Raw genomic sequence first — 25023 nt, forward strand, 5'->3', positions numbered from 1 at the left:
GAAGTCTGTTTGCATGGCCGTCGTCCCAGAAGGAAGCTTCTTCTAAAGCTGGTTTACAAGAAAGCCAACAAACAGTTTGCTGAAGACAACCTGTTTTAGAGCATAAATTACTGGAACCATGTCCTGGGGTATCATGAGACTAAAATAAAATTGTTCGGCTCAGATGGTGTTCAGCATTTGTGGCGACATCCTGGTGAGGAGTATCAATAAATTTGTATCTTAGCTACATCCAGCAGCTCTGTGATGTCATTATGGAGGAGTGGAAGAGGATCCCAGCAACAACCTGTGCAGCTCTGGTGAATTCCATGCCCAGGAGGATAAAGGCAGTGCTAAATAACAGTGGTGCTTACACAAAATATTGACACTTTGGACCATTTTTGACAGGTTCAATTAGGGTGTATTTACTTTTGTTGCATAATTTTGACAATAATGGCTGTATGTTGAGTTATTTTCAGAGGACAGTAAATCTGTACTGCTGCACACTGACTACTGTAAAATATATCTATATAACTGTAATATATATAAATGTTATTCCTATAGAATTGTCAATTGAGAAGAATTACTAAAATGGTTGTTGAAATGTGAAAAAAACTCTTTTGTGATATTGTGATATTTTGTGATTTATATATATATATATATATATATATATATATATATATATATATATATATATATATATATATATATATGCTTTATTTTTAAAAGTAACGCGTTACAGTAGTAGTTACTGAAAAAGGAAACGCGTTACCGGTAACTATTAACGCGTTACTGCCCAACACTGTATATATATATATATATATATATATATATATATATATATATATATATATATATATATATATATATATATATATATATATATACAGTGTTGGGCAGTAACTTTTAAAACTTTTTAAACTTTTAAAACTTTTCTCTGTATACACGAAGAAGACGCACTGTGGGCAAATCAGAAATTCCATGCCTCGACGGAGCTAGAAGCTAGAAACTAACCCAGTGTTCTGTTTTCATACTTCAGCTGTAAAAGGAACATGTTTAAGAGCTCAACACAACAGCAGAAGCCACTTTAGTGTTTGATTGTGAATATATTATTCAGCTTGTTTTGTTGTTTATTTCAGAAATCCTTGTGATATATTCAGTTTGTTTTGGTCTGACTTTAATAAAATAGTGTTTCAAAATTACTTTGTGTTTAAGTCAGTTTTGTGTTTGTATAGATCATAACACATAAAAGGGCATTAATGGCAACATCAAAGAACGTTCTTTAAAAAAGTAACTAAAAAGTTACTTTTAACAGTAACGCATTACTTTTTGGTGTAAGTAATCAACAAAGTAACGGAGTTACTTTTTGAATGAAGTAACGAGTAACTGTAACTAGTTACTATTTTTTAGTAACGAGCACAACACTGTATGCATATATATATATATATATATATATATATATATATATATATATATATATATATATATATATATATATATATATATATATATATATATATATATATATATATATATATATATATATATATATATATTGTGTGTGTGTGTGTGTGTGTGTGTGTGTGTGTGTGTGTGTGTGTGGCCAAACCAAGCAGCATATTTGAATCAACATTTGACAAAAAAAAAAATAGTTCGAAGTTTAGACTGTTAAGCATGACTTAAAAACAATAATCCGACTCAGATTTGAACATATATTTTATTTTATTGTATTATTATAATGAAGTATAAACACACTTCTACAGCAGCACTACTAATAAAAATGCAGCGTGTGCTGTCTACAAGCCCCGCCTCCTCTGTGACGCGGACCGGAGGCACTTCAGTAAAGCAGTTTGGTGCAGTTCATTATCGGGGTAATTTACGTGTAAGTTTTTAAAGTCTGAAGAGTGCGAAAGCCTTCAGTAAGAGAATGTGAGTGCTATTGGGTACTTTACGTATATGTAATAAAAAAAATATATATATTCTTTGTTGAGAGCAGTGCAATGGCGTGCATTAGCACTCGGTGACTCTTATTGTTTGTGTAGAGCTGCTTCCTTAATGCTTTCTCCCACAGTAATAAAAACCAGTCTCGATATGAGCAAAAAGTGACATCCTATGACAGTGCTATATATGTAGAGCTCTTGTAATTACAACCCATTATACTGCTAATGTTTGTTTATGAAGATAATATATCTGTGTGCATATGTGTGTGTTTTGGTTTATACTCCAGGTCTGAAACCTGAGCTCAATAATTAGGATGGTGTGTCCATATATTTTATGGACATCCCGTGTACCCCTTGCACAATTGTTATAAATAACCATTTTAACTAATTCCAAATTCTTCGTCCCTCCAAAGTGTTATTACAAAAAAAAAAAAAGTTTTTTCTTCTGATATATACATTTTGCTTTAATATCGAATTATTTTTTTTTTTTAATAAGTCCTGCAATATATAAAAGTGTGGCGTTGCTAACCAATGCCTTTCAGTTTTGCAAGGAAAGGTCTTATAATCCGTTTGTTTTGGATTGTATGTGTTATTTGTAGGTCTTTATGTCCGTTCCGGTGTCATTCTATTTTCTTGTTCATGTCTTCCTTCAGACTAGAGTGCTGAAGCCCCGCCCATCTCTGATCGATGACGTCACAATTAAGCGATCGTGTAAAATCGGTCGGATCTGTAGTCGCAATACGATTTACAATTTCGCGACGTAACTCCGTTGCATTGTTTTGTCATTGTGATACTGGTTTTGACTTATGGCCATTTTTTTAAACTCGGATTTTGTGGTAATACATTTGACTGACTATTACTCACTGCTCTTGAAAAATATGTATATATTAGTATTCTGTTCACCAGTAGCAGGCTGGTGGCTGACATTTGTGTTGGTGTGGGTTTTTTCCCCCATATTTCAATTATATAACTCCTGTTTTATGCTCTCCCTATTTGTAAATTATTTTATTTTTTGCTCCATTTCTTTACCTATCAGAATACCATATATTTAAGATATTCATCTTACATCCACCACCCTGTGTTTTTAATCACTCTGTGCAACCCAAACCTAGACTGGGTCATAACAAAGTGTTTTAGAAAATGTATTTAAAGTCCAAATCTGTGCCTTTTATTATAAGTCTACTTGCAGGATCAGACTCGGCTATAAGTCAGAAGTTGTGCTGTAACATTGCGACCCAGGACTATAAGCACAAGACCAGGACCTCAAGATGAAGTCTCAGGCGTCACTACAGAGAATAGAGGCTCCTTATTCATGCCCTCTAGTAGTAAGTTGTTAAGTATTTTTTTCCACATTGGATTATGACCTTTATCTGATTATGACTAGGTTATGACTGTCATCAGAAAAGTATCATCCAGAATGTTTTTGTCAATTTTACTGTGCTGTAAGATGATCGGAAACAGGATTGAAACGGGTTCCTTTGCAGAAATAAAACAAACTAACTAGGGAAAAATATTAAGATGTTCTCAGGATTATTTGAAGGTTTCAGAAGTCTTTACTTATTTCTCCCCAAGTCAATACTGAGAGTAAAGTTCAACAGATGTGATTTTTCTTTCATGTGTCTTTGTTGGTGAGAATGTTGGTGAACAGCATTTTTTTAGAATTTGCAGTCAGATAAATTCTGGGGTTTGGCTCAGCCATTCCAAAACACAAAGTGCTTCAAAGAAGTATAATACAGTGGAACCCACTTATCTCGACCTCGGTTAACTCGCCAACCCTATTAAGTCAACGTTTTTGAAGTGGAACCGGCAAATTCTCGCTTTGTCTTAGCATTTTTTAATCGGTTATGTAGATTTTTTATTTTTTTTTATTTATTTTTAATTATTTTATTTTTTCATGTCGCCGGACCCTAATATCTCGAGCACAAGGGGGGACAAATTTGCCACTTAACGTCAGTTATGTCAGGAATGCCCCTGCCACGCCCCCTTCGGCGGCGGCATTCCACGAAGCACCCTGCTTCTTCTCCCATGCGCTCCTCGCAGTCATGCTGATCACACACACCTGACTCTCATTCACTCACTCATCCCATCTCCTATTAAAGCCCCTCACATCCACACACTCGCGGTCCGTTATTTTTTGTGCATGATCGTATGTTTTGGTTCATGGTGGTCTGTGTAATCGCGTATACGTATCCCGCTACGTACCCTTCTTCTCGGACTCCGCATTCTCTCAACGGCCCCCCGGATTACCCCGATCCTGCTGTTTTTCGTGTTCACGCTGTCTGCACCACGTTTATTCGTTGCTGCCCAGCGCTGCGCTTTCCATAGCGCAGATCCGTGGATTCTGTACATGAACTGTCACTGCTTTCACAGAACTTCGTGGACTGCACTCCCGGAGTGCACCACTGGATATTACTGCTTCGCTACTGTCGGCGACATAACCGGGTTCCACTGTAGTATAATTACTCATAGTATTGTATTGTATTAAGCCAGTGCTTTGGCTTATGTCCATGTAGGGAAATTTTGCACGCAGGCTTATCTGACTGACTGCAACCGGTTCTCTTTAAACGTTTGCTGAGTGGCGTGGGGTATTTGGAAATTTTTAAACTAGGAGTTGGTGACCTGGGGCGTCGGCAATGCGAGACCTCTTTTAGAACCGCTTGCCATTATTTATAAACAAGTAGTGCGCAATGAGCATTCGCTATAAAAGCTTTAAGAATAGTGATAGTGTAAGCGATGTGCAAAGCGAATTACACAGCGATGAGGCTTGCTGTCGAATGGCACTCCTCACGATGGCAGCTCGAACACCCTCGATATTCTCTAGTGTGCGGGCAGTTTGAACACCACCTGGAGACTTCTTTTTTAGGGCGCACCCGTTTCCTCATAGTTGTCAGACAATAATGACGTCCATGGTAAATGGTGATGATGCCGAAATTCCCTTGGTTCCAAACATTCGCCCAGGGCTGCCATTTCATTGTTCCAAAATTTTCATTTTCATGCTGTGTTTGGATCCATCCATGTTGGTCTCGATGACAACAAGAGTTCCAGTTCCTCTTGCTGAAAACGCTGTGAACTAGTTTCCAGTTATACTAGTTTCAGATCTCTCTAAACATTTTAACCCTTCTTTGTACCTTTGTCCTCATGACTGCAGGACTAATTTGATCTATCATTTTCAGAATCAAATGAGAATCATGGGTGAGTGAATATTTTCTGGAGGAACAGTATGGCTGGGCTCTGTTCATCTGAAATGTAATCTTATGTCCCTTGTTGACCACAGTGCCCAGATCTTCCTCTTAATATTATTGAGGAAATTCTCCTGAACCTCCCGGCCCAGCAGGTGATTTGTGTGTGTCGTCTGGTGTGTAACGAGTGGAAGTCAGTGGTGGACAGCACTGCGTTGTGGAAAGAGCGATGCCGTAGGGAAGGATTCAAACCTCTTAATATGCAAAGAATCCCAAGAGATTGGCAAGCCTTCTATATTCTATGCAAGAAGCGTCAGAATCTGCTGAAAAACCCCAATGCAGATGGTGAGAAAATGATTAGACAGTTGGTTTTTGAACAGATCGGATATGTCTTGTATTGTTGAAAACGATGTGCTAATTAATGTTATATACATTTGTTAATTTAAAAAGGTTGGGGTTTGGGGAAAAAAATAAATCGATATATTCTTTATACGAAATGGAATGTTACTAAAAGTCTACTACTAAATAAACATTTTATAGAGTTACATTTGCTCAGATATTGAAATCCAAATACAGACAAAAAGTACATACAGTATGTAACATTTATATAGTACATAGTGATCTGCATTCCGAAGAATTGGTGAACAGCAGAATCATTCTGCTTTAACACAAAAGCATGTGACACATGGGGTACTTTATTTTTCAAGGTATCACACGGTGTCTAGGTACAGGCAAAGGCACATGTAGTTTGCAGTATTCTGTTGTGAGTTGGTCAGTTATGATAACTTTACTACTAGTAATGTCAGAAATGTTCTTTCATCTAGATAATTTTTCTGGCTGGACCATCTTGGAAGATGGAGGCGATCGGTGGACGGTAGACCGTTTGTACTCGCCTCATCCGGATGAAACTGTAACAAAATGCTTTGTTACTTCTTATAGGTAAAATTCCAATCGCATTTATATTCTAGATTCTTGCTGAAAATGAAAGAAACGAGCAGCCATTATGCAGTAGAGATCTGCAATCTATGAACAGTAATCAGCTATGATTTATTTATCAGGCGATGCATAAAAAGCCAGCTGATAGACCTTGAGAAAGAAGGATACAGTCCTGCGTTTATGGATGAAATTCAGCCGGATATTGTAATTACAGACTGGTGAGTGAATGATCATCGTTCCTCTCTGCTTTCTGTGCTAAGTAGTGTGTGAAACTACTCTTACTGTACTTCTATTTTTATAAATCCTTTTTTTGTTGTTGTTGTTGTTTTTGCCCAGGTATGCGCCACGATGGGACTGTGGCAGTTTGTATGAAATTCATGTTGAGTTACTTGATCACAAGAAGCAGATAATCCAGTTATTTCAACCGGAACGAGTGACTTTTCCACAATGGAATGATCAGAAGTGGGAGAAGGTGAGTAAATTTTGAAAATGTCTAATGTGAAAGAACAAAAATTTCAACTGAAAATATTTATGTCTAATTTGATCAAAGATTCTAGGACTATATAGCCTAATCTCTTAGGGACTACATAGCTGCTGACAGCTTTGATGATGCATCAGTATGCCTGGCTTATTGAAAACTCTTTATTAATCTAATTATACCTTATTACAGACTTCATTCTTTATTGTGTATTTCTGTATGTTACAGGTGATACAGGTAAAGTGTCAACATACAGTTACCAAAAACACATTTATAGCAAAAACTTTCTTGTATTCCCCTTTCTGAACAGCATGAGTCTTTGTGGCATGAACACAAGTTGTTGAAAGTGGAAAGTTGTAAATTCAGTCTACATTGACAAAAGAACATTTGGCTATTGGATTCAGACTGATAGGACTTGAAAACAGGATTTGATTTTGATTTCGTAACTACTTAAAACTGCTAAAGAATATGATTTTAACGTATGGTTGTAGAAGTTTCAGTTAGGCTTTATGTACTTCAAAAGTCAAGTCAAGTTTATTTGTATAGCGCTTTTCACAACAGACATTGTCTCAAAGCAGCTTTACACAAATCAACAGTTAAGGTGAATGGTGTGAATTTGTCCCTGATGAGCAGCCGTGGCGACTGTGGCAAGGAAAAACCCCCTTAGATGTTATGAGGAAGAAACCTTGAGAGGAACCAGACTCAAAAGGGGAACCCATCTTTATTTGGGTGACATCAAGAGTTTGATCATAAATCTTTCAACAATACAGAACACTGGAGAGTGAGAACTAACATGATTACTGAAGATTATAAGTGATGTTCTTTCTGCAGTCTTATACAGTCTATATGGTTAGTAGCTTCTAGTTTTATAAGCTCAGCATTTGTGATCATCACAGATCCAGCATCAGCTTCTCCATGCCAGAGCCTTTAAACACTCCAGGAGGTCCAATGTCAAACTCCACACATGTAGCGGGATCCAAATGGCACTGGTACGTCTCTAGATGGTTCGGGATGTTTGCGAGTTCAGCATCTACTTCTTCAAAGGTCCGTAATCATCACGAGGTGGGAGGTGACTGGAGCTGGCCAAACCTCAGGGTGTCTCGGGATGGGGAGAGAAAGAGAAGCAGTGGAGAGGAATTAGCATAGCTGCTGTTCATGATATTAACAGCACAAGTTGATAATGTGCATGTGATCAGATGTTCTGGAGCACAAGGTTATGATATGTGATGTGTGTTATGTGTAGGCTTTGCTAAAAAGATATGTTTTTAATCTGCACTTAAACTGGGTGAGTGTGTCTGAGCCCCGAACACTGTCAGGAAGACTATTCCAGAGTTTAGGAGCTAAATGTGAAAATGCTCTACCACCTTTAGTGGACTTTGCTATTCTAGGAACTACTAGAAGCCCAGAGTTTTGAGATCTCAGGGAGCATGGCGGATTGTAGCGTGTTAAAAGACTGGATAGATACATAGGAGCCAAACCATTTAGTGCTTTATAAGTGAGAAGTAATAGTTTGTAGTCGATTCAAAACTTAACAGGAAGCCAATGTAGGGACGATAGGATTGGGGTTATGTGATCATATTTTCTTGACCTTGTGAGAACTCTGGCTGCTGCATTCTGGACTAACAAAAGCTTGTTTATTAATGATGCAGGACATCCACCTAGTAATGCATTACAGTAGTCTATTCTGGAGGTCATAAACGCATGGACGAGCTTCTCTGCATCGGATATAGGCAACATGTTTCTAAACTTAGAAATATTTCTAAGGTGAAAAAAGGCTGTTTTTGTAACTTGGTTGTTATGATATTTGAAAGACAAGTTGCTGTCTAAAATAACTCCCAGGTCTTTTACCGTTGAACTAGTGGTTACAGAACATCCGTCTAAATGCAGGTTGAGATGCTGGAGCTTCTGTATACTAGTTTTTGGGCAGATGAGCAAAATCTCAGTCTTATCAGAATTTAAAAGTAGAAAGTTATGGGTCATCCAATCTCTTATTTCCTTAACACACTCAGTTATGCGAGTTAATTGAGCTGTATCGCCTGGTTTAGATGAGATATATAGCTGAGTATCATCAGCATAACAATGGAAGCTAATTCCATGCCTTCTAATAATATTTCCTAACGGAAGCATGTATATTGTGAAGAGCAGGGGTCCTAGAACTGAACCTTGCGGCACGCCATAATTTACTTGCATTAGCCTGGATAGCTCTCCATTTAGATCGGACAGGTAGGATTTAAACCAGCTTAATGCCTGTCCCTGAATGCCGATGTAATTTTGTAAGCGATCTAGGAGGAGATCATGGTCTATAGTGTCGAATGCAGCACTAAGATCTAGTAGAACCAACAACGAGATGAAGCCTTGGTCTGAAGCTAAAAACAGGTCATTAGTGATTTTAACTAGGGCAGTTTCTGTGCTATGATGGGGCCTAAAACCTGACTGAAATTCTTCAAAGATATTGTTCTCTTGCAGGTAGGAACATAACTGGGCAGCGACAATCTTTTCTAAAATCTTAGACATAAATGGGAGATTTGAAATTGGTCTGTAATTCGATAGCGTGTTTGGATCCAGATTAGGTTTTTTTTAATGAGGGGCTTAATAACTGCTAACTTGAGGGATTTAGGGACATGTCCTAACGATAGTGAAGAGTTAATAATATTCAGAAGAGGTTCACCAGTTGTATATAACACTTCCTTCAGTAATTTAGTAGGAATTGGATCTAACTGACATGTTGTCGATTTAGCTTTGGCAATAACATTATACAGCTCTTCCTGTCCTATACATGTAAAACAGTGGATTTGTGGAGTTGAAGGTAACACTGTCTCAGTAGATGGTGTCAGAGGTTGAACTGCCACAACTGTTTTTCTAATGTTATCTATTTTTTCAGTGAAGAAATTCATAAAGTCTTCACTACTAAACTGTGATGGAACACAATTTTCAGAGCCCTGATTTGTAGTTAGTTTAGCTACAGTACTGAAAAGGAACCTGGGGTTGTTTTTGTTATTTTCTATGAGTAACAAAAGTAAACAAAAAAAAAACAAGTAAAATGTATTTAAATAAATCTACACTATATGACCAGAGAAGTGGGCAATGCATTTCAAACCTAGGACTTTAGTGGTGTCCTACCTGAGATAATCCACTTCGGAGCGCTGCATCACAGACAGGTGTCTCCTGCAGCGAGAATGCTTGCCATCTCTAAAGCAAGAAACCCAATTAACACAATTCAACAAGTGTCCTGTCACTGCAACCCCAGCTGCACTTTCCGCATACATCATCCCAAGCAGTGGGATATTAACCTCATAAAATGACCCCAGGTTTTCATCTAGAATTGAAAACATGATAAAAAATTTGTCTTGCAAATTTCCTTGTAAGTATATTTGCGACCAAATCAATTTCTTCTCCTCTGCCAGCCGTTGTGGCTGAACAAAACAGCTATTAAATCCACATTAATATTTTTGAGCTTGTGCAGTTTGCTACAGATGTGGTTTGCATGATCTGATTAGTGCACTCTTGGACCATCCAATCAAATGCCAAACGTGACTGGACCCCAGCTAAGGGGCTTTGGAGCAAGAAAGTTGCGATCTTGATTGTTACAAGCAACAGCTACAAGCCACATGGATTGAAAGCTACCAAGTGACTGTGTTGTTCATTTCCACAGGCTTGACAGCAATGTGACTAATCTAATCTAATTGGATAGAAACTCTGCTCAAGAAAAACAATGTGAAATGAAGAGAATGGACTATTGGGAATAAATGTATACATAGTCATGGACAAAAATATATGAAAATGTATGTCAGACATTCTGATACAAAATACAATACTTGGCTCCAAACTAGCTGCAGTAAAGTTGGATGTACATATTAGTTTGATGGTCATGTATGTGCATATTGTTGATCATATAGTGTATGTATAATAAAATTAATGTCATGTCAAATTAGAAATGATATATCACAGGTTTAACTACAAAATATAAGACTTTTCTTTCTCACTATTTAAACAGAGTGATACTAACCTCGTAGGCATGCCTGTGAGCTTATCTGTCAAATGATTTGCTCTTCTTTAAGCATCTTCTTCCCTGACAGTGTTCATAATCTTGGCGGCAGGCATTAATTGTCAGTAGAATGTAGCAGTAATGCTAACTCAGTCCCGCATTGGTTCTTAAAATGGTTTACTGATGCATGCATTATTGCTATACAGTTCTTCTTGATCCTTTGTTAAAAGGGGAAAGGAAAAATGTTTCCAGACAGCTGCAATAACATTAAACTTTTAAAATCTATGTTTTCTGACCTTACAAATAAAGACACTGAGTAAGTATCAGTGAACAGGGTCCCTGAACAAGTTTGGAATAAGAATTAAAGTCAACTACTTGCAAAGGTGTAAAGGTCTACATTAGTTCTTAAAAAGACATTTAAGACTTAATTTTTTGTCATTGTGCCTTTTTATCTAACCTGTAAACTTTTGTATTATATAATAATTATATTATTGTTTTTTGTTTGCTTTTTGTTGTTTAGATGACTCATGCATTTAAGGACTACGGACCTGGTGTTCGATTCATCTGTTTTAAACATGGAGGGAGAGACACACAGTACTGGGCTGGACATTATGGAATACGGGTTACAAAGAGTAGCGTGGAAATCTTTCCCTCAGCTGAAGCATAATGTACAAAATAGCTGATATAGTTCAAATTGAGAATTTATGAAAAATGTTCAGGTCGTATGATTATGATGTAATGATGAATATTTATGTATCACGCTTATCTTGTTTACTAATTTATAAATTATCTGTATTTGTCCTGGTGTGTAAATTAAAAATGTGAAATATTATGGAAAGGAAACAAGACTGAGAATATTGCCTGAGATGTTACCAAAAAGGAGAATAATTATTTCATTTGCCTTATATTTTGTACTTAAATCTGTAATTTGCTTTGGTGAATCAAAACCAATTATTAATGTTTTGCTTTTAGTGTGAAAGAAGCAAAGGGTCCATCTTTATTGACATTCAAAAATGTTTGATTTTTATGCACCATACCTAAACATTAAAACTCCTAAAATCATAGAGTTGCCTCTGGAAACTTCTAAAGGTACTTTAACAAATCTTTGAGTGGGTTTTCAAGTCTAGTATATAGTTGATAACTAAAGTCTTCTAATGGAGAGGACCTGAAGCCTTCACAGCATATTCTTACGCTTGTGTTTTAACTCTTTTAATATGATGTTTTATATGTGGTGATACAGCCCAATAAAAAAAATGGGACATTGTCCATATTTTATTCACAAATGAACATAAAGTACATATACGATTTTTAAATTGAGGAAATGTACCATTTTTAAAGAAAAATAAGGTAATTTTGAATTTAATAGCTGCAACATTTCTCAGAAAAGTTGGAAAGGGGCAACAAAAGGCTTGAAATTTGTTATTTAAAAACAAAACAAAAAAGCTGGAAGAACATTTTGCAACTAATTAGGTTATTTGGCACCAGGTCAGTAACATGATTGTGTATAAAAAGAGCAGTGGTGGGCAGTCAGGGCCAGCAAAGCCTTCTCTACTAGCCTAAACTCAAAATCGCTGAATTGCATTTTAATATAGATAATTAGAATCGCCGAATTACGTTTTAATATATTTTGTTCATGAATATGTATAAAAGTATTTATTATGTATTAAATTATCTATTCTGTTCATTTCGTGGCATTTCTTTAGAGTCTGCTGCTGCAATCAGATTTCAGCCATCACATCACGTGTTTGCCGGGGTCAAAGGTATCTGATGTAATCCTACACAGGGCTTCTTTAAGCATAAACTCCATGCTGTTGCTTTAACCAATCAGATTGCAAGTTGGCCACTCTGAGGCCCTCTAGAAGGCGTCCAACCATGTTTTAATTTTTACATCCTTTGATTGGATGGTCAGAGAGAGAGAGTACTAGTCAGAGCTCATGAACTGCACCTGTAGTAAACTTCAACTCCAATATTCTTGTGTCGATTTAATAGCTGTTTTTTGATCACTGACAGAGAAAATTGATCCGTTTGCAGATTCACTTCAAGACGTACTTTTTTGGGATATCAGCTCTCTGTTATAATGTGTTTCTGTATAATATTGATGGTATAATCATAATGATTGTATTAAGAGGTGGATTGATTCAGTTAGGACACCACTGAAGGCCTGGGTGTGAAATGCACAGCCAGCCACTGTATTTTAACAATACATTCAATATATAAATATATACAACCACAATAGTTGCAAAAAATGACAAAAGATTAAAATATGAACTAATACACCAAGTAGCATCATCCTTAATATCTGAGTATCGAATCATGTTTCTCCGCGTTCTCGCCGGTTCTCTGAAAAACCTGCGCGTTCCCGTGAGGAAATTTATCACATCGCGACCTTTAGTCACAGATTTCTCTGTATCACAGATATCGGATCTACCGTCACTTCCTTTCCGTCGTCGGTGGAAGCCCTCAGTCACAAACCCTCTCCCTTCACACACTCCACGGGCAGTGAACTTTCACCCCGCGGTCGGCGCATGGACCATATTCGTGTCCGAAGAATGCAAAAAACCTTCCTTAAGAAACGTGAGTCCTGCAGTGCACTTTTCGTGTGTGTGGATAGCCTTTCATTTACTAAAAGCACATGGAAATGACAAAACATTTGGCGTGACTTGGTAAAGTATATTGTCGAGTATTGCGCGGAAAATATACACGCGGTTCAGCAGTGAAGTTCAAAACGAGCGCGTGCTGGAGCTTCTGTAATGCACTTCCTCACTTCAACCCGTTTACTCTTGTTATTACATAAAAGCGTATACACACTCCTGGGACGAAATCCTTGTAATGACGCATGTTGTCAGGTTGGAAAAGTAGGTATTCGGTTGACACAGTGTTCACCTTTATTTGTGCATATGAACAAGTAAGACAAACTTCTATGGAAGATCAAAATATAACTGACAGATGAGAAGAAAATTACAGCAAAGGACAAAAAAACAGGGATTGTTTTAACATAAAAAAAAAATCAAAAGCTTCTTCTTCGACTTCTTCATTTGTCGGCTGCTCCCATTAGGGGTCACCTCAGCAGATCATGTGTCTCCATACCCCCCTGTCCTCTACATCTGCCTCTTTTAACCCATCTACCTGCATGACTTCCCTCACCACATCCATAAACCTCCTCCTTGGTCTTCCTCTTTTCCTCCTTCCTGGTGTCTCCATCCTCAGCATTCTCCTACCGATATACCCCATGTCCCTCCTCTGCACATGTACAAACCATCTCAATCTCGCCTTCCTCACATTGTCTCCAAAACAAAGATTAATATCCATATCTCTCTCTCTCTCTCTCTCTCTCTCTCTCTCTCTCTCTCTCTCTCTCTCTATATATATATATATATATAGAGAGAGAGAGAGAGAGAGAGAGAGAGAGAGAGAGAGAGAGAGAGAGAGAGACTTAAAAAAAAAACATTGTTACATAAACAATTTTTTTTAAAGTGGAATGTTCGCCAAACAAGTGTAAATTGTTATTAAATAAACATCATATTAGAATAAGAATCTCATTTATAAAAAAAAAAAAAAAATCAGAATCAAGAAGTCAAAACCTGGTACGCTCAAACCAATGAAGCTAATTAAGGAAGCCTTTATATATATATATATATATATATATATATATATATATATATATATATATATATATATATATATATATATATATATATATATATATATGCATAATGTTGCTTGTATTGCTTGTATTTTTATTAACGCAGTTTATTATTATTAACACTTGAGAACATCAACAGTTTACATTTTGAAAAACTTTTTATATAAAAACCTGCCTGGTTAAATAATACATCAAATACTATTTTATAATATTTCATAAAAAATAAAATAGAATACCGTAATTTTTGGACTATAAGCCGCACCCACTGAATTTTACAAATATTTTTATTTTTAACATAAATAAGCTGCACCTGTCTATAAGCCGTCTACACTAATGTACTTTACACAGGCTTTAAGGAAAGACACGTTACACATGGTGTAACTTCCCGATGGAAGTTTTTTCTCCCGATGCCGTGCAGCTCAGAAAAAAGGTGAGGTGCGTTTTTTCGTTTCCTTTCGGGAATTTCATTGGTCTAATGTTGTCGCTCAGTTTTTGGCTTGAAGTTTGTGAAACCGGGAAAAACCCAGGAAAAATTCTTAAATTAGCCGCTTCGTTGTTTAAGCCGTGGGTTTCAAAACGTGGGGGAAAAAGTAGCGGCTTATAGTCCGAAAAATACAGTAAGTTAAATTCATGCAATACACTTATTATATTGGATAAATAGAGTAATCAATTAAATTGGCACTAATTGATTAAATAAAAATAAAGAAATGGAAAAAATCTATTTAATAGTTTATATTTGTTAGACCCCATTTGGGTAATACAGATGTATATGTAAATGTGTGTGTGTATGTGTGTGTGTGTGTGTGTGTGTGTGTGTGTGTGTGTGTGTGTGTGTGTGTGTGTGTGTGTGTGTGTGTGTGTGTGTGTGTGTGTGTGTGTGTGTGTGTGTTTTACATTGAATATGTAATTTTCTAAAGATATGTTCTGCTTAACTGTTCTATTTATTTCAGCAGACTTTAACAAATGTCTATTACTTCCATCCTTAATTCATTCACTCCCTCAATATATGAAATTGTCAGGAATTTCTCCTTTTAAGAGAATATGAGTATATGTAGAAGTTAGTAAACAATAAGTAGTAAAAAATAAGTATATAACTATATAAATATAATTAATAAATTATATAAAATGTAATTTTTGAGATATATATATATATATTTTAATCAAATATAAACTAATCAAAGCACTATGTATTTTTTAGATTGTGTAGCTGTGTGCTTGAGATTAGTAAAAGTTGTGTCAAATGTCTGTAAACAAGCTGGATTTGTCTGAAATTTCAACATATTCCAGTTCATAAACCCTCCCTTAAGTGTCAACACACATTGTCTTTAGTTGAATGGTGATGTGTTTGGTCTTTTGAGACATGCTCTGGAAAAGAATGAGTAGCTGCAATGTCCTGCAGTAGTTTACAAAAAAAAAATCAGCATGGCAAAACTGTCCATCCACTGTGCAAGCAAAGCACTTTGAACATTTGCACATTCACTTATTTGAGCAGCAGAGAGATTACAGTCTGAACAAGAACCATGTATGGAGAAGATGATTGTTTTCTAGCCTTAACTTAAAAAACACAGAAAAGCTGATTTAATTAAATCCAAACCTCCAATATTTTCTATGGATAGTTTATAAATAAGCTTTTGGAAAATTCTGCAACTTGAGCATAACACTTTATTCCCTGACAATGCAGTTTGAAGAATGCTATCCAGAAAACTGGGCCAACAGCTGGGCCGACCCACTCAGTCCATCTCTGGGTGGCTAATTAGCAAGTTCCTTAAGAAGCATAACCAGATCCTGGAGGAGAATGCAGTGAAGTTGTGTGACATCCAGCCTAATGAGACCGTGTTGGAGCTTGGGCATGGGCCAGGCCTGGGTTTGCAGGTAGCAGTCCAGCTTCTCACAGGACCTGAGGGAAAGCTGCTTGGGGTGGATTACTCCAAGTACATGCACAACATGGCCACAGAGAGGATACAGGAGCACATAGCCAGGGGGAAAGTGACTCTGTACTGCTGTGATGTTGCAGCAATGCCTTTAGAAGACAGCAGTGTGGACAAAGTGTTCCACTGCAATTGCTACTACTTCTGGCCTGACCTGAAGGCAGCTGCCTCGGAGATACATCGAGCGATGAAACCAGGTTATTTACGATATACTGGAATAAGGATGAATTCTTTCTTTTTTGGGTGTTTGTCATTGTGAGAACATTAATATTTCATTGTTTTGACTCCATCAGGTGGGCTCATGGTGGCGACCCTCAGACTGGATCGTATTGCTAGATTTGCGTCTAAGAAAGTGTTTCCTGATGAGAACTGGCGACCCGAAGCCTACATGGAAGCGCTGCAGTCCTGTGGTTTTGCAGATGTCAGAATGGAGGAAAGAACAGACAAGTTCATAGCATTTCAAGCAATTTATGGCACCGCTGCAAAATAAATCAGAAACAGCTCTATCTGACTGCACACCTTATTTCGGAATAAAAACGCCTAAAACAAATGAAATTGTAATCGTTTCGAGAGGGGTTTAATAAACCTTTCTGTAAACTGAACAAAATAAAAATTCCTCTATGTAAACGCTTTTAACCAATTACTTGATTTGCCACAACACGGTATTCCGCACATCTTCCGAGTTTGTATGAAACAACTGCGTTGCGCGTAATAAGGGGGAATTGAATTTTTGACGGTCTCTTCTTCTGAGGCCATAAATCCCTTTACCAGTCCACACAAACGTGTGAATGACCGAGGACTCATACGAAAGTTTATTTTTCGTTCCAGGACTCTAAATTCCAGCAATACAATTTCTCCTAAGCAAAAAGCATATTGGATATTTCTGTAGAGCCAAAACAGCCAATCAGTATAACTAATTAATTATAAAAAATGAACATATATGGCTTGTCATAGCCAAAGCTTTGTTTACTTGATTGAAAGCATGAGACTCATTTTACTAGATGATACTTCTGACACTGTGGCTCACTATTTGCTTGTTGTTTGACTAGAAGACTGGGAGTGTCTCTCAAATGGTTTACCTCCTACAGCACAGGATTTCCTCAGTGAATAAATCACATCCTTTCTCTCACTCTGCTCCTGTGACATTTAGAGTATAGGAGAGTATAGAGTATATACATTCAATCTATAGTCTTTAACTTCCCAAATTGTCTGACTTTACATCGTTTATAAACTTTTAACACACTCTCTCCCAATGCCTAATCAACTTCCAGTATGTTTGGCTCTCAGAATCCCCTCACTATTTAATACACACTGAAGTCTCAGATTCTCTAAAAACACAGATATTCTTTCATCATAATACCTGTAATCTCTGACCTTTTACCTTACCATGAAGATTGGACTCCGAGGTTCTCTAATGTAACAATGCTAATAAACTAGAACTAAACATGAATCTCTGAACTCACAATAACCTCAGGTTGACCACTCAAGAATGACTTCACAAAATCATTACACATCTTTACACATTAAAATTCTTGCAGACTTTCCAGCAGGGCTGGCAGCAGCAGTGGGCAGGGGTGGGCTTAGTCCACCCAAATGTGTGCCTTGCGCAACCAATCAGTGTTTAATTTAATCGTTCTAACCGAGGGGAAAATAACACAAAACAATCCCAGCATGGTTTCTACATTCTGATTGGGTGGCAGCCTACAACCATTGAACAATGATCAGTCTGTAACAGTCCTACCCCAAAGCCCCTCTCCTAGCCAAAGCCCTTCCCCTGCTGCACAAAATAGTTTTTCAGCCCTAAATCAACATGCTTTAGCTCCATTCGGGCGTTTTTAAAAAGTTGTCTACTTTTCTCATATTCAGAGTTGAAGATGTTGAGATTTTTATTGGGAGTGATGAGGATGGACAGGATTAGAAATTAGTTTATTTGAGGGGCTGCGCATGTAGGACTTCTTAGACACAAGGTCAGATGGGTGCAATTGAGATGGTTTGGTCACATGCAGAGGATGGAGCTGCCAGGAAGAGAGGAAGAGGAAGGCCAAGGAGGAGGTTTATGGAGGTGGTGAGGGAAAACAGGCAGGTAGTTGGTTTGAAAGTGGCAAATGTAGAGGACAGGGGGGTATGGAGGCAGATGATCCGCTGTGGCGACCCCGCTAGTTCAATAAAGTCTCACTTTATTGCCAGTGTGTGTGTGTGTGTGTGTGTGTGTGTGTGTTTGTGTGTGTGTTTGTGTGTGTGTGTGTGTGTGTGTGTGTGTGTGTGTGTGTGTGTATGAGATCCATGTGTCCAAGGATTCGGTGGGTTCAAAGGATTCAGACAGCCCCCCTCTAGTGGAAAGACTATCACAATGACAGCCTATCCTATGAATATGAATCCCTATCACTATGACACAAACTGCAGCTGTTTTACTTGTACAAGACTGGGTGTAGTGTCCTGTAATCTGCTTTATTGAACATTACACCAAAAATATTCGTCACTGTTATGTTAAGTCGCATGCAAATAATAAATAACATTATTGCAGTTGACTTTGTGCGCGTCCATTTCAGTAACTGCATGTTCAGTCTATGGAGAATATTTACTATGTTGATTGTTAGTGGTGACAACTTTCAATAAATTTACCATGCTATAGAACAGTGATGAAGTTGGGATGTTCATGTCTGTATGATATGCAGTTCCAGGGATTGCAAATGTAAATAATAGACTTTTAATAATCATTTGCCTCTTATATTAGCCAACACTCCTCTTACCATCCGGAAGTGCTGGCGAGGTGTTGTGTATATGTATTTGCCATTAAAATAAACATCTGGCATTGATCATTCCAGTCATTTATATTTTTTTCCCCTGCAAATTTGTTGCAACAATGTCTTTAATTTTATTTTTATCATAACAACAGCTAAGAACAACACTGTCTTGTGTTGTCTTTGTACCAGGTTGCACATGATGCACTATATGTGGCGAGGACACTTACTAGTCCTTAGCACTGTGTTTTCTGTAATGTAGCTTTATGTTGTCTATGTAGCACCAGGGTTCTGGAGGAACGTTGTTTCATTTCACGTCATGCGCGAAAATTCTGTGGATTCTGTGAATTCTAAGGAGCCGTTGATTGACCTCTAATGAACTTCCATGGCAAAAGCAGGCAGCATCCCTACTGACTCAAGTGCCTTAGATTCAGATCCTTTCACTGAGTGATTCAGAAGGATTTGATTTCTCATCTCCGCTATGCAGTATGGAAGTATATTTGGGACAAAATAAATTGTAAATCGTATTTGCAGCTGCGTATTCCATAAGAGGACACATCAATCGTGGCATAATCCAAACGCAATTGCAAATCTTGCATTACCATTTACATGTTTCGCTTTTCAAACACACAGTGACTGGCAAATTTCAAATGGAAAAGCAAAGTTCATTTGAAACTGTGTTTACTTTGTCTTAAACGTTTTGACTATGTCAAGTTTAAATTGCAAACTGCTTTTTCACTTTTTTCACATCGTGTGTGTAGCCTGCCAAAACTCAAATAAAATCGCAATTCCTTTTGTATTTGCATATTTGAAGAAAAAAAACTATGCCCTTAAGTTTTATTTTTCCCACTTTGAAGCAGTGTGCGTATGCTTCATTTCTTCAGAGGGCGAGGCGGTAATGTACTACAATTCCCATGAGCTCCTGCATTGGGCGCGGGAACGCGGGTGCGCATGCGCGTGACGTATTAAATTTCAGCCGGGAGAATCAAAGTAACGAAAAGCAAAACAGTTCATTGATTCCGGTAAGTTACAGTGGGTTTATATATACATATTTATTTTAGTTTGGGAGGTACTCGATTTATATAGTATGCTGTAAATAATGAATTTTTTTTTTAATAAAGAAAGATATAGAGCTAGTATTGGACACGGTGGCTGTCATGAATGTTTGCTAAGTTTGGAGACCTCAACAGTTACACCCCAGTGTCGTCCTAAACTCCATAAAGCTAAAGTTAACGATTACGATAAATACAGTTGTTGCGTTCTGTTGCATTATTTTCTGAACACGCAGACATTTGTGGAGTAAGCCGAAATGCAGAGGAACAGTCGCCTGAAACGTGAGCTGCAGATGCTCAGTACCGAGCCACCGCCTGGAGTTTCCTGCTGGCAAGTGGACGAGAGAGTGGAGGAGCTGCAGGCCCGTCAGTACTCAGCACATCTCACTGACCTCACAAGTAGTGCCTGTATTTTACCTGCTGCTCTACAGCTCGTCTCTAGTCCATTTGCTGCTCTACAGCTCGTCTCTAGTCCATTTACTGCTTGTCTCTAGTCCGTTTGCTGCTCTACAGCTCGTCTCTAGTCCGTTTACTGCTTGTCTCTAGTCCGTTTGCTGCTCTACAGCTCGTCTCTAGTCCGTTTACTGCTCTACAGCTCGTCTCTAGTCCGTTTACTGCTTGTCTCTAGTCCGTTTGCTGCTCTACAGCTCGTCTCTAGTCCATTTACTGCTTGTCTCTAGTCCGTTTGCTGCTCTACAGCTCGTCTCTAGTCCGTTTACTGCTCTACAGCTCGTCTCTAGTCCGTTTACTGTTTGTCTCTAGTCCGTTTGCTGCTCTACAGCTCGTCTCTAGTCCGTTTACTGCTCTACAGCTCGTCTCAAGTCCGTTTACTGTTTGTCTCTAGTCCATTTACTGCTCTACAGCTTGTCTCTAGTTTGTTTACTGCTCTACAGCTCGTCTCAAGTCCGTTTACTGTTTGTCTCTAGTCCATTTACTGCTCTACAGCTTGTCTCTAGTTTGTTTACTGCTCTACAGCTTGTCTCTAGTTTGTTTACTGCTCTACAGCTCGTCTCTAGTCCGTCTGTTTTCTCTACAGCTCGTCTCTAGTTTGACCAGTCAGTCATACCCCAAAGCCAGCATTTGTGAGCATGATTGTAATTAGAAAAGGTCCTGGAAGTGCAATTTTTATAGGACATGCTGCTGTCAACAGATATAAAATACAGCCTTTATGGGTTTTTGAAGTTTCTTAATCTCTATGATGTTCAACCATTAATCAGGCCTTTTCAGAATTACTGTCAAACTGTAATCAGGTTAAATGATTTGACTAAAAACACAAACAGGTGGCAAAAGCTGTCACAGAATCCTCTCCGTTGTTGAGTGTAGGTTTAGAGGATGGAAAATTAAACACTGCAACTTTGATTACTGAAATACGCTTCAGTTTTCCTTCATCTATTCAAGTGCTGAAAAACAAAAATAAACACAGGACAGATTGGAGCACTGCAGACACACAGTAACTCTTGTATTTATGAATTGCTTTAAAAATGATTCTATAACTACGCAGTGCATCTGTGGCTGATTTCACCAAATCCTCTCTGTTGTGCAGAAATTGTTGGTGGTGTCAATACTCCATATGATGGTGGCCTGTTTACACTGGAAATAAAGATTCCTGACAGGTGATGTTTTGTTTGTGAAAGTTTGTTGATGCATGCTCCTATGATAATTTTTTTTTAAACACACCATTCCACAATTAGTCCCATTTGCTGTTTCAATAACTTCCACTCTTCTGGAAAGATGTTCCACTACATTTTGGAGTGTTCTTGTGGAAACATGTGCTCATTCAACCACAGGTGTGTTCGTAAAAGTGAGGTAGCGATGTAGGCTGATGAGGCCTGGGGTGCAGCCAGCATTTCAATTCATCCCAAAGGTGGTAGATTTAACAGGGTTAAGGTCAGAGCTCTATAACAGGCTACTCAAGATCTTTCACTCCATCCCATGTAACCAAAATCTTTGTGCCCAGAGACATCATCATGCTGGAACAGGATTATGTCTCCTAGTTCAAATGTGGGAAATATATTTCATGATATATCCAAAGACATTTTTATACTGTGTGGTAATAGTTTGGGGAAGAACCACATGAATGGAAAGTCAGGTGTCCAAATACTCGTTTAGTGTATATTTCAATGTATTGCTTATTCACAGTTTTCTACCTTATTGTTTCAAGGTATCCATTTGAACCTCCCAAAATGCGCTTCCTGACTCCCATCTACCATCCCAACATTGATAACGCAGGCCGGATTTGTCTTGATGTATTGAAAATGCCACCGAAGGTAAGCAGTTAAAAAAAATACATAAAATACATGAAGAAAATTTTGTGAGTCCTATGATGAATCATGACATCTGATGATTTTCTTACAAATGATCTTAGTTGTGCTAGTCATTACTTTCGGAGAGATTTCCTTACAAGCCACACCCTCTGCTTGTAGGATGCACCTTTTTTAAAATTTAGTTTGATGTTTTACGTGCACAGTAGTATTACAAACATCGAATATAAACACTACCTCGTGTTTTTGTTGAAGTGTTAAAAGGGGGAAGATTGGTGCAATGTGATGCCTGCTAAAATGACTTGAAATCAGGGAAGAGAGTAATAATAGAAGTAAAGTGGGTACGGAAAGTATTCAGACACCCTTAAATTTTTCACTCTTTGTTATATTGCAGCCATTTGCTAAAATAATTTAAGTTTATTTTTCTTCCTTAATAATGTACACAAAGCACCCCTTATTGACAGAAAAACACAGAATTGTTGACATTGTTGCAGATTTATTAAAAAAGAAAAACTGATATCACATAGTCCTAAGTATTCAGACCCTTTGCTCAGTATTTAGTAGAAGCCCCCTTTTGATCTGATACAGCCAGGAGTCTTTTTGGGAAAGATGCAACAAGTTTTTCACAGCTGGATTTGGGGATCCTCTCCAGTTCTGTCAGGTTGGATAGTAAACGTTGGTGGACAGCCATTTTTAGGTCTCTCCAGAGATGCTCAATTGGGTTTAAGTCAGGGCTCTGGCTGGGCCATTCAAGAACAGTCATGGAGTTGTTGTGAAGCCACTCCTTCGTTATTTTAGCTGTGTGCTTAGGGTCATTGTCTTGTTGAAAGGTAAACCTTCGGCTCAGTCTGAGGTCCAGAGCACTCTGGAGAAGGTTTTTGTCCAGGATATCCCTGTACGTGGCCACATTCATCTTTCCCTCGATTGCAACCAGTCGTCCTGTCCCTGCAGCTGATAAACACCATCACAGCATGATGCTGCCACCACCATGCTTCACTGTTGGGACTGTATTGGACAGGTGATGAGCAGTGCCTGGTTTTCTCCACACATACCGCTTAGAATTAAGGCCAAAAAGTTCTATCTTGGTCTCATCAGACCAGAGAATCTTATTTCTCACCATCTTGGAGTCCTTCAGGTGTTTTTTAGCAAATTCCATGCGGGCTTTCATGTGTCTTGCTCTGAGGAGAGGCTTCCGTCGGGCCACTCTGCTATAAAGCCCCGACTGGTGGCGGGCTGCAGTGATGGTTGACTTTCTACAACTTTCTCCCATCTCCTGACTGCATCTCTGGAGCTCAGCCACAGTGATCTTTGGGTTCTTCTTTACCTCTGTCACCAAGGCTCTTCTCCCCTAATAGCTCAGTTTGGCCGGACGGCCAGCTCTAGGAAGGGTTCTGTTCGTCCCAAACGTCTTCCATTTGAATATTATGGAGGCCACTGTGCTCTTTTAGGAACGTTAAGTGCAGCAGAAATTATTTTTGTAACCTTGGCCAGATCTGTGCCTTGCCACAATTCTAATCAGAAGAAATGGATAGCACCTGAGTTAAATGAGTGTCACAGCAAAGGGTCTGAATACTTAGGACCATGTGATATTTGTTTTTCTTTTTTAATAAATCTCCAAAAATGTCAACAATTCTGTGGGGTGCTATGTGTACATTAATGAGGAAAAGAAATGAACTTAAATGATTTTAGAAAATGGCTGCAATATTAGTGAAAAATTTAAGGGGGTCTTGAATACTTTCCGTACCCACTGTATATGTATTTAAAAACTGGGGTATACAGTTATATTGTGCTGAAACCACTTTCATAGGGAGCATGGAGGCCCTCACTGAACATCTCCACAGTGCTGAGCTCAGTACAGCTTCTGATGGCGGAACCGAACCCAGACGACCCGTTAATGGCAGATATCGTGAGTCATTCTGACATTCTGATCCCCACTCACTGGTTTCCCTCCTTGTACTTTTTTTTTTTGTTGTTGTTTTCAAAAGTATTTCTTTCAGTCCTCAGAATTGAAATACAACAAAGCCGCATATTTGGAGAAAGCACAAAGATGGACCGCGAAACATGCAGTGCAAAAGAACAAGGTTAGTAGTTATTGTTTTTAAGACATTTGCGGGTTTATATAACACTAGAAAGGCCTGCAGAAATGTATTCATTTACTTTGATACCTGACTGATTTATAAGCTTCACTGTTCTGGGAAGATGTTCCACTAGATATCGGAGTGTGGTTGTGGTAATCTTCCTCTCCAATCCATGTAAAGCATAATTTAATGGTGCTCGCTTCATGCATAGACTCATTAGCATGCTGGAACAGGTTTGGTGTACTTTACATCCACTCATCTGACTGAAACACACTGGCGTATCAGGAGAAACAATCTTTTTTTTTTTTTTTTGTCTTTTTGTGCTAAACTATTCTAGTCCTATACTAGTGTTCTTACAAAGGCAGATTTTTTTTTAGTCCTTATAATCCACCTAGAGAGCATCTGTTGCTGAAAGTCTGATTCACAGTTAAGATTCATATTCAATTATATAGACTTACTACATTACATTTCTACACTGTGTGCACCCAGAACACTGCTATACAACCAGAATATTACCTGTGAATTGACTTCTGTACTGTTTGTAGGGTTGTGTGGAAACAGAAAAGAACATTCTTGAAGATAGGAGCAATAAAACTGCACTAAAGAGAGACACATGTCCAGCACAAGAGAACCTGGAACCTGCAAAAAGACTGTGTACATAGTATGAGTTGTCCTAGTCCCTATTTGTGTTTATGTATGTTTTGTGTTTAAAAATTTTTTTATTTTAGTGTTAATAAAATCTTAAAATAAATTTTACAATTATTACTTGTACAGAAATACAAGAATGTTAATAAATGTGAATTGATGGTGGTACATTTAGCACAGT

At 38.0% G+C, this 25023-nt stretch overlaps 3 protein-coding genes and 1 long non-coding RNA gene across 6 annotated transcripts; 3 read left to right on the forward strand and 1 right to left on the reverse strand.

Moving 5' to 3' along the window:
* The first annotated feature begins 1675 nt into the window (after nucleotides 1-1675).
* LOC310741867 (F-box only protein 6-like) lies at nucleotides 1676-12178 on the forward strand. Of its 2 annotated transcripts, none has more exons than XM_083570246.1 (7): nucleotides 1676-1905; nucleotides 3106-3241; nucleotides 5191-5440; nucleotides 5920-6034; nucleotides 6154-6249; nucleotides 6368-6503; nucleotides 11015-12178. In XM_083570246.1, the coding sequence occupies exons 2-7, from the start codon at nucleotides 3185-3187 to the stop codon at nucleotides 11159-11161; spliced, it is 801 nt and encodes a 266-aa protein (XP_083426372.1). In that variant the 5' UTR covers nucleotides 1676-1905; nucleotides 3106-3184; the 3' UTR covers nucleotides 11162-12178. The 2 variants fall into 2 exon arrangements, with proteins under 2 accessions (XP_083426372.1, XP_083426373.1); XM_083570247.1 differs by lacking the exon at nucleotides 1676-1905 and adding an exon at nucleotides 2432-2752.
* Nucleotides 12179-12940: 762 nt separating this feature from the next.
* Nucleotides 12941-16692, forward strand: LOC310741877 (putative methyltransferase YdaC). Its single transcript, XM_083570276.1, has 3 exons — nucleotides 12941-13068; nucleotides 15819-16262; nucleotides 16359-16692. Exons 2-3 carry the CDS (start codon nucleotides 15827-15829, stop codon nucleotides 16553-16555), a joined length of 633 nt encoding a protein of 210 aa, XP_083426402.1. The 5' UTR covers nucleotides 12941-13068; nucleotides 15819-15826; the 3' UTR covers nucleotides 16556-16692.
* Nucleotides 16357-18268, reverse strand: LOC310741895. Its single transcript, XR_014538088.1, has 2 exons — nucleotides 16897-18268; nucleotides 16357-16864 (listed from the first exon to the last, which is right to left on the reverse strand). It is a non-coding gene; the product is annotated as an uncharacterized lncRNA (long non-coding RNA).
* A 1441-nt stretch (nucleotides 18269-19709) lies between these two features.
* Nucleotides 19710-25021, forward strand: ube2t (ubiquitin-conjugating enzyme E2T (putative)). Of its 2 annotated transcripts, none has more exons than XM_083570278.1 (7): nucleotides 19710-19828; nucleotides 20095-20224; nucleotides 21402-21471; nucleotides 22020-22125; nucleotides 23927-24025; nucleotides 24117-24200; nucleotides 24743-25021. In XM_083570278.1, exons 2-7 carry the CDS (start codon nucleotides 20116-20118, stop codon nucleotides 24857-24859), a joined length of 585 nt encoding a protein of 194 aa, XP_083426404.1. In that variant the 5' UTR covers nucleotides 19710-19828; nucleotides 20095-20115; the 3' UTR covers nucleotides 24860-25021. The 2 variants fall into 2 exon arrangements, with proteins under 2 accessions (XP_083426404.1, XP_083426405.1); XM_083570279.1 differs by having other exon boundaries at nucleotides 19732-19828; nucleotides 20111-20224.
* Nucleotides 25022-25023: the final 2 nt, after the last annotated feature.

The sequence above is a fragment of the Silurus aristotelis genome (genome assembly GCF_946808225.1).
Source record: "Silurus aristotelis genome assembly, chromosome: 19".
Classification (NCBI taxonomy): domain Eukaryota; kingdom Metazoa; phylum Chordata; class Actinopteri; order Siluriformes; family Siluridae; genus Silurus; species Silurus aristotelis.

Excerpts from the sequence above, each read along its gene's own strand:
- LOC310741867 (XM_083570246.1), top strand. The coding sequence starts at position 3,185 with ATGAAGTCTCAGGCGTCACTACAGAGAATAGAGGCTCCTTATTCATGC. Across the intron at positions 3,242-5,190 it reads CTTATTCATGCCCTCTAGTA|TGCCCAGATCTTCCTCTTAA; the intron begins GTAAGTTGTTAA and ends TGTTGACCACAG. Across the intron at positions 6,250-6,367 it reads GATATTGTAATTACAGACTG|GTATGCGCCACGATGGGACT; the intron begins GTGAGTGAATGA and ends GTTTTTGCCCAG.
- LOC310741877 (XM_083570276.1), top strand. The coding sequence starts at position 15,827 with ATGCTATCCAGAAAACTGGGCCAACAGCTGGGCCGACCCACTCAGTCC. Across the intron at positions 16,263-16,358 it reads ACATCGAGCGATGAAACCAG|GTGGGCTCATGGTGGCGACC; the intron begins GTTATTTACGAT and ends TGACTCCATCAG.
- ube2t (XM_083570278.1), top strand. The coding sequence starts at position 20,116 with ATGCAGAGGAACAGTCGCCTGAAACGTGAGCTGCAGATGCTCAGTACC. Across the intron at positions 21,472-22,019 it reads GAAATAAAGATTCCTGACAG|GTATCCATTTGAACCTCCCA; the intron begins GTGATGTTTTGT and ends TATTGTTTCAAG. Across the intron at positions 24,201-24,742 it reads ATGCAGTGCAAAAGAACAAG|GGTTGTGTGGAAACAGAAAA; the intron begins GTTAGTAGTTAT and ends TACTGTTTGTAG.